The following is a 9,294-nucleotide window of genomic DNA, read 5'->3' as shown; positions in this document are numbered from 1 at the left end:
TCTTACACAACGTTGGAGGCGACTTATGGTAGAGAAATTAACATTCAATTACCTGGCAACAGCTCTGGTGTACATTCCTGCAGTCAGCATGCCAATTGCACACTCCCTGACATCTGGCATTGAGTGGTGACAAAACTGCACATTTTAGAGGTCTGTTTATTGTCCCCAGCACAAGGTGCACCTATGAAATGACCATGCTGTTTAATCAGCTTCTTGATTTGCCACACACGTCAGGTGGATGGATTAACTTGGCAAAGGAGAAATGCTCACGAACAGCAACGTAAACACATTTGTGCACAAAAATAGAGAGAAACAAGCTTTTTAGACTGCATGTAAAATAATGGCATTTTGAAAATGCACAAATGTGTTTTTGTGAAGTTATGCTTGAATATAAGAAAAAAAACACTAGATGCATAAGTTACCAGAATGCAGGATAGAGGGTAACAGATGTCATATTTAATGTCAAACATATCACTTGTCATTCAATATTTCAAGCAAAGCAAAACCTAATTAGAAGTGAAAACAAAATACACAATTAACCATCTAAAATGTTGGATTCATATTCTGAAAAATCAAATAAGAAATACAGCTCTTTATTCTACTTAACTTATATCTAATTTCCCTCACAAAAATAATGAACGCTTGTTTTTTTATAATGTAAACACTATCCACAATTCAAAACATATGGTACAGAAAAAGCAACTTAATTTGACATAATCAACATAATTCTGTCTTGAAAGGCATGGTGGGGTGGGGATTTCCAATTTTTCCTCCGTGGCAGATAGTTAGGTAGTCTCTTCCTCACTCCCGATGGACCAGGACAAACAGACCCAGCAGGAAGAGAACAGCGTACTGGGAAAGGGAAGAACAACAAAATACTAGTATCCCTGTTCCGAGGATCTGAAACCAACAGCTTTCTGTCTGCCAGTTGCTCTCCCACTGTTTAGTGTCTGGCTGCTGGTCAGGCTCTCTAACCTTTAGAGTACCTGCATCACGCTCCTAATAAGGCTGAATTTAGTAAACAATTCATAAAACCTTAAGTGATTTTCCTTCTAGTGATGACGATGTAAAATATCTTACCTTGAATTTGGGATAGTCGTTCATCAGAATGGTAACGATTCCGATGTATGGCACAAACCTGGAGACAAAATTGACATTCAACATCAGATGACATGTTCATGACAATGTCATGTCGCTGTTATGATGTACAATTCAAGTAAATTATTACCTAACATTACATCTTCAATAGTTAAATACAGTGGTGGAAAAAGTACTCAATTGTCGTACTTGAGTAAAAGTAAAGATACCTTCATAGAAAATGACAAGTAAAAGCCACCCAGTAAAATACTACTTGAGTAAAAGTCTAAAAGTATTTGGTTTTAAATATATTTAAGTATCAAAAGTAACTGGAATTGCTAAAATGTACTTAAGTATCAAAAGTCAAAGCATAAATCCTTTCAAATTCCTTATATTAAGCAAATCAAACGGCAACATTTTCGATATACGGAGAGCCAGAGGCACACTCCAACATAATTTACAAACGAAGCATTTGTGATCAGAGGCAGTATTGATGACCTGGGATGTTCTCTTGATAAGTGTGTGAATTGAAAAATGTTTGGGTGTCATGGAAAATGTATGGAGTAAAAAGTACATTATTTTCTTTAGGAATGTCCCAGGCACTCTCATTTGTTGACTTCTGTAATCGAAAAAGCCTTGGTTTCATGCATGTTAACATCATAACCCTCCTCCCTAAGTTTGTTTTACTCACTGCTTTAGCGCACTCTGCCAACCCTGATGTCCTTGCCGTGTCTGAATCCTGGCTTTGGAAGGCCACCAAGAATTCTGAGGATGTCCATACCAAACTACAACATTTTCTGTCAAGATAGAACTGCCAAAGGGGGAGGAGTTGCAATATACTGCAGAGATAGCTTGCAAAGTTCTGTCATACTTTCCTGGTCTATGCCCAAACAGTCCGAGCTTCTAATAAAAAAAATGTATCTCTCCAGAAATAAGTCTCTTACCGTTGCCGCCTGTTATAGACCCCCCTCAGCTCCCAGCTGTGCCCTGGACACCATATGTGAATTGATTGCCCCTCATCTATCTTCAGAGTTCGTTCTGTTAGGTGACCTAAACTGGGATCTGCTTAACACACCGGCAGTCCTACAAGCTAAGCTAGATGCCCTCAATCTCACACAAATCATCAAGGAGCCCACCAAGTACAACCCTAAATACGTAAACACGGGCACCCTCATAGATATTATCCTGACCAACTTGCCCTCCAAATACACCTCTGCTGTTTTCAATCAGGATCTCAGCGATCACTGCCTCATTGCCTGCATCCGCTATGGGTCCGCGGTCAAACGACCACCCTTCATCACTGTCAAACGCTTCCTAAAACTCTTCTGCAAGCAGGCCTTTCTAATCGACCTGGCCCGGGTATCCTGGAAGGATATTGACCTCATCCCGTCAGTCGAGGATGCCTGATCGTTCTTTAAAAGTAATTTCCTCACCATCTTAAATAAGCATGCCCCTTTCAAAAAATGTAGAACTAAGAACAGATATAGCCCTTGGTTCACTCCAGACCTGACTGCCCTTGACCAGCACAAAAACATCCTGTGGCGGACTGCAATAGCATCGAATAGTCCCCGTGATATGCAACTGTTCAGTGAAGTTCGGAACCAATACACGCAGTCAGTCAGGAAAGTAAAGGCTAGCTTTTTCAAACAGACATTTGCATCCTGTAGCTCTAACTCCAAAAGGTTTTGGGACACTGTAAAGTCCATGGAGAATAGGAGCACCTCCTCCCAGCTGCCCACTGCTCTGAGGCTAGGTAACACGGTCACCACCAATAAATCCATGATAATCGAAAATTTCAATAAGAATTTCTCTACGGCTGGCCATGCTTTCCTCCTGGCTACCCCAGCTAACAGCTCCACCCCCCCCCCCCGCAGCTACTTGCCAAAGCCTCCCCAGCTTCTCCTTCACCCAAATCCAGGTTGCAGATGTTCTGAAAGAGCTGCAAAACCTGAAACCGTACAAATCAGCTGGGATAGACAATCTGGACCATCTATTTCTAAAACTATCTGCCTCCATTGTTGCAACCCCTATTCCCAGTCTGTTCAACCTCTTTCGTATCGTCCGAGATCCCTAAAGATTGGAAAGCTGCCGTGGTCATCCTCCTCTTCAAAGGGGGTGACACTCTAGACCCAAACTGTTATAGACCTATATCCATCATGCCCTGCCTCTCTAAAGTCTTCGAAAGCCAAGTTAATAAACAGATCACTGACCATTTCGAATCCCACCATACCTTCTCCGCTGTGCAATCCAGTTTCCGAACTGGTCACGGGTGCACCGCAGCCACGCTCAAGGTACTAAACGATATCATAACCGCCATCGATAAAAGACAGTACTGTGCAGCCGTCTTCATCGACCTGGCCAAGGCTTTCGACTCTGTCAATCACCGTATTCTTATCGGCAGACTCAAATAGCCTTGGTTTCTCAAATGACTGCCTCGCCTGGTTCACCAACTACTTCGCAGACAGAGTTCAGTGTGTCAAATCGGAGGGCCTGTTGTCCGGACCTCTGGCAGTCTCTATGGGGGTACCACAGGGTTCAATTCTTGGGCCGACTCTTTTCTCTGTATATATCAATGATGTCGCTCTTGCTGCGGGTGATTCCCTGATCCACCTCTACGCAGACGACACCATTCTGTGTACATCTGGCCCTTCTTTGGACACTGTGTTACCTAACCTCCAAACGAGCTTCAATGCCATACAACACTCCTTCCGTGGCCTCCAACTGCTCTTAAACGCTAGTTACACCAAATGCATGCTTTTCAACCATTCGCTGCTTGCACCCGTCCGCCCGACTAGCATCACTACCCTGGACGGTTATGACCTAGAATATGTGGACAACTACAAATACCTAGGTGCCTGGCTAGACTGTAAACTCTCCTTCCAGACTCATATTAAACATCTCCAATCCAAAGTTAAATCTAGAATCGGCTTTCTATTTCGCAACAAAGCCTCCTTCACTCACGCCGCCAAACTTACCCTAGTAAAACTGACTATCCTACCGATCCTCGACTTCAGCGATGTCATCTACAAAATAGCTTCCAATACTCTACTCAGCAAACTGGATGCAGTCTATCACAGTGCCATCCGCCTTATCTCAGCTCACTGGTCACGATAACAATACCCACCCGTAGCACTCGCTCCAGCAGGTATATCTCACTGGTCATCCCCAAAGCCAACACCTCATTTGGCCGCCTTTCCTTCCAGTTCTCTGCTGCCAGTGACTGGAACGAATTGCAAAAATCGCTGAAGCTGGAGACTTATATTTCCCTCACTAACTTTAAACATCAGCTATCTGAGCAGCTAACCGATCGCTGCAGCTGTACATAGCCCATCTGTAAATAGCCCACCCAATCTACCTACCTCATCCCCATATTGCTTTTATTTACTTTTCTGCCCACCAGTATCTCTACTTGCACGTCATCATCTGCTCATTTATCACTCCAGTGTTAATCTGCTAAATTGTAATCATTTCGCTACTATGGCCTATTTATTGCCTACCTCCTCACGCCATTTGCACACACTATATACAGACTTCCCTTTTTTCTATTGTGTTATTGACTGTACGCTTGTTTATTCCATGTGTAACTCTGTGTTGTTGTTTGTGTCGCACTGCTTTGCTTTATCTTGGCCAGGTCGCAGTTGTAAATGAGAACTTGTTCTCAACTAGCTTACCTGGTTAAATAAAAGTAAAATAAATAAATAAAAATGTAGTGAAGTAAAAGTTCACCAAAAACATAAATATTAAAGCCAACTACAGACACAGAAAAATACTACTTAAGTAGTACTTTAAAGTATGTTCACAACTGGTTAAATAGTTGAGAAGGGTTAAAGCAACAAAAAAATCCTGTGACTGAAACTTGTCTGGGGCCAAGTTAACCTGCCCTTTCATGTCAGAAAGTCACGGCCATCATGCTTTCAGGGAAAGAGGATAATTGTGTACATGTATTAGACCTAAACTGCGAGTTTGACCAATTCCAGTCCCCTTCCTTAGAGGGTCCGGGGTCCACCCTGGGATAATTTGTAAGTATAAGACTGAGAAGCTCAGTTCTGGTGACTTTTTAAAGGGACATTCAGCTCCAAAATGCTAATAAAATTATGCTGAAACCATTTCAAATTAAATTACCACCTCCAGAAATGTGTCCAATAAAATATTGGTAAAATCATATTGGACCATGCATATAGCCTATGCATGGTCTATATCAGATATGCTATAAGCAATATCACCTGTAGCCCAACTGATGCAGCATAGTGACTATAAAATGTACATAGGCTGAAGCATGGAGTTTGTCCATCTGCATTTACCCATTGGACACAACATCCTGATTGTTATTAATAACTATACTTTTATTATAAATATACTGTATATCAATTAATTATTATTCACTCGAAAAATTTGATTTTTTGGTTTCTATTACAAACTGTCATTGTCCATTTAAGACACCGTTGCCCCTTTTAGAGCTGTTACATATTGATTCAGAGTCTTTTCGGTCAGCCGGATCATTTGGCTCCTTTCACCTAAAAGAGCTTCTCATATTGCTCCTCATCAGTAGTGCTTAGAAATTTACATAAAACCACAAAAAATGGTCAACCCCTAATTTAAAGCCTAAAATGTTACCTACCATTATGTCAGATCGTGAAATTTGAGTTCAAATACATTTTTACCTGACCAAATTATTAGATGGCTTGCAAAAATAAAAGACAAAAAAATGTAAAGCACTGAATAAAATTGCGTAGTGCAGAATGAGGGTCTCTCCTCACAGTATGGTTCCTGCACTGAGGAATTACCATCTTCAGAGAATACATTTTATAATTTATCTGCAGATAGTCGATGTCTGGAGATCAAAAAGCAGCAGTATGCCCACCAGGGAGTCAAATAAACAGACTTTTTTGTGCAAAAAATAACCTAATCCTTTTTGCGAACAAACTGCCCATCACTACTTTGCGCAGAAGTGCCTAAACCGTGCTCTGTTGTAACCAGAGCATTTCTAAAATGATGCCACTCGCATAATTGAAGGAGTAGAGAAATAAACGTGGTAGCAATGGAAAACTGGGATCCTCCTCTTAAATAAAAATAAAGACCAAACCCGCTTTCAAAATACATTTGCCAAAACTGCTCTCGCAACTTGAATGTGCCTCGAGTGTAGGGATGTGACAAATGGAAAAATGTTCTTAACTTTTAAACTGCCATTTTCATCTGAATATCCAAGTGTCAGCAACAGTATGTCAGTTCAGTACACACAGCGTAACAGAGAAAAGAACATATTTGATAATACATTTATTTGGGAAAATATTACTTCATATTAGGATATGTGATCTCCAAATCAGCCCCCCCCCCCACACTTTTCCCCCTGAGATTTTTATTGCGGATCTACACTGATCTCAAATCCGTCACTGATGGAGAACTTTAAACCATGCTTGAGGCCTTCCACTACTACAGGCTAGATGAGCGCAGACTCAAGTTCAGTTTAATTTTGCACTAAATAATATCTCAAGGGAAATGGTATCATATAGATCCAGTGAAGTGAAGCATGAGACTGAAGTCATACAGCAGACTAAGCCTAGTATCACTCTGGTGGAATGAGATAAATGCTCACCCTCTGGCTCGTCCCACCACGTCTTTCTTCTCTAGCCAGTGCTGTCCCGGCTTGTACAGCCCTCTGTCATCTACAGAGTTGTTGTCACCTTTGGTCAGGAACTTGATTTCGCCATTTTCCCTGGAGATAATCAACATTTAGATTTAGTTTGGATGTCATACATCGATTTCCTGGCCCCAGAGCAGCTTATAAAGTTGCTTTGACAATGACATTTATTCAGTTACCCAGCATATAAAAAAAAAACATATACAAGGTAAGAAATATTACAGAATATTTAGAGCCTAGTTTGAGTGTTATGTAGCAATACAACATTTTGGGGGGAAGTAAGCCTTCTTAAACTTGTAACAAACAAAGAGAACTATCCCGAGAGAGAACTAGCGCATTTCAATAACTACAGAAACATCATAGACCAACTTTTCATGAATCTTTAGTACTCTGTGTACTATGGGGATCTCTCTGCCCTCTATCCTGAAGACCACAATCTCTCCGACTCTGATGGGGTCCTCGACCCGGTTTGTCAGGAACAGAAGGTCTCCTCGATGGAAAGCAGGCTCCATACTTCCACTGAAACCAAGGACATGTTACAGTCAAGGATAGACAGGTTACTTAAAATTAGCAGATGCGCTTCAGACAAACAGTAGGTATGTTGGTGCTACACTTTGGTTGTGAAAGTGGGCAAATCTCCCCTTACTATGTAAAGCGCTTTGAGTCTATTGAAAAGCACCCTATCTACATAAATCCAACACCAATGCTTTACCTGAGGACGACAACAATAGGGCTCTCGCTGCCTGTCACGACCATCAGTCCTTTCCAGATCATCAGGGCTGAGGACACTATCATACCAAAATTCAGCACCTGGTAGTAGAGCTGAAAACAAATAAGACAGGTTGTCAGGTTGAGACGAGGATAAGCTAGTGTTCGCTTATAACAACTATATCTACCAACAGCTGGTCCTGGGGACTAACAAGGTGTGCAGGCTTTTGTACCAACACAGTACTAATACATATGTTTCAGTTAATAAAGTGTTTGGTGATCAGTAGAATCTAGTAGAAGCCTGCACACCTTGTTAGTCCCCAGGCTGGAATAAAAGTCTGCACACTTTGTATGTCCTCAGCACCAGGTTTGAAGAAGACTGAAGTAACACCATATTTAGGCAGAGAGGAAATTGTACTGGCTAAAGCTACATTGATTTTGCAAGGTTATTAGCTAGTTATTTTGACAACCCAGTTTATCATGCATGTTCAATAGGTGATGTAACCGATTTAACTAGCAGGGTCATTTTCTTTGTACATGATTAAGACCACACGGAAAGCTGGGTAGCTAGTTAGCATAGACGACTTGACATTTTAAGCAACGTGTTATTAACCCGCCGGCTAATGTTGCTAGCATAACTAGATAGCTAGCTAACTAGCCTTGGAAGAATCCGTCACATTCACACATCAAAAACAATATTATCGTACATACCTGGCGCTTATTCATCCGCCGCACATCATCAAGGAAATCTATAGACAACATCGTCCCGGTATTGAGTTGATAAAATTACCTAAATTAAATAAAAACCAGTCATCGATACATAAAAAGCGAACATATGGATTAACGTCCGAGAAACTTGCATCCAAATCTTCCGGGTACCCTCAGCCGGAAGTTCCGCCCACATTCAAAATATTTTGTCGAGGTGTCGCTTCTCGATACGGGGGCTGGCAGACAGAAGGTTTGGATATGCAAATTTTAAGAGCTTTCATTCACTTATGTAGTGAACACCCAATTCAATTGCAATCAGTCGATCTAATCGACAACTATCATTAGAAATCAAGCGATATGAATCAGACAGTGGGGCACCGCCTGCAATGAATGTATGAAAACTCTAAAAGCATAAAAAACCATGAGGTCTGAAATATAACAAAACAAGATAGAACTTTCTACAGGCTGCCGCACGTTATTATAACATTCACCAGAGAGACAATCACTAGGAAGATTGCTATGTATTGGCCAATGAGAGGCTTTGAAGCCACCAGTCTGCCATATTGTAAGAGACAATTAAATCCACCAGCACAGAGAGAAAACTCTTCACTCGTGACCTGAAGAGAGAAAACCCTTATCCAGTGACCTACAGAGAGAAAACCCTACTCCAGTGAACTACTGACAGGTCCCATCATCTCTCTCTGACTGAGCAGGGTTTCTGTCACAGGACAGAGGGAGTGAGGCAGGGTAGTAGATTATCTTGACAGAGGAGAAATGCTCACTAACAAGGATGTAAACAAATTTGTTCACAACATTTTGGGGATCTTGTTGCGTTTACATGTATTTATATTTTTGTTCAGTATAATTGCCATCAGCACTTCTGATTTGAGCAGTTCATTGACATTGACACACAACTCTAAGGAAATGAGAGACACAGAATATTGCTTAATGGCTACAGGAATTTCTTATAATTTCTTTATCTTCGTTTTCTTTTAACCCAGCACCGGGATTCTCATGTGTGGAATGTGCATAACACATTATTTTTCTTCATCGACACACAAGTCTGCCTTGTATGTGTGTGTGTGTGTGTGTGTGTGTGTGTGTGTGTGTGTGTGTGTGTGTGTGTGTGTGTGTGTGTGTGTGTGTGTGTGTGTGTGTGTGTA

The 9,294-nt window shown here is 41.3% G+C and overlaps 1 protein-coding gene across 2 annotated transcripts; it reads right to left on the bottom strand.

Moving 5' to 3' along the window:
- Nucleotides 1-434: 434 nt before the first annotated feature.
- On the bottom strand, nt 435-8,403 carry LOC139575794 (signal peptidase complex catalytic subunit SEC11A-like). 2 transcript variants are annotated; one of them, XM_071401101.1, is made up of 6 exons: nt 8,135-8,403; nt 7,428-7,537; nt 7,085-7,234; nt 6,671-6,790; nt 1,081-1,138; nt 435-852 (listed from the first exon to the last, which is right to left on the bottom strand). In XM_071401101.1, the coding sequence occupies exons 1-6, from the start codon at nt 8,183-8,185 to the stop codon at nt 802-804; spliced, it is 540 nt and encodes a 179-aa protein (XP_071257202.1). In that variant the 5' UTR covers nt 8,186-8,403; the 3' UTR covers nt 435-801. The 2 variants fall into 2 exon arrangements, with proteins under 2 accessions (XP_071257202.1, XP_071257203.1); XM_071401102.1 differs by lacking the exons at nt 435-852; nt 1,081-1,138 and adding an exon at nt 6,248-6,270.
- Between the last annotated feature and the right edge of the window lie 891 nt (nt 8,404-9,294).

The sequence above is a fragment of the Salvelinus alpinus genome, chromosome 5 (assembly GCF_045679555.1).
Source record: "Salvelinus alpinus chromosome 5, SLU_Salpinus.1, whole genome shotgun sequence".
Classification (NCBI taxonomy): Eukaryota; Metazoa; Chordata; class Actinopteri; order Salmoniformes; family Salmonidae; genus Salvelinus; species Salvelinus alpinus.
This window is presented reverse-complemented; position numbering and strand designations above follow the sequence as displayed.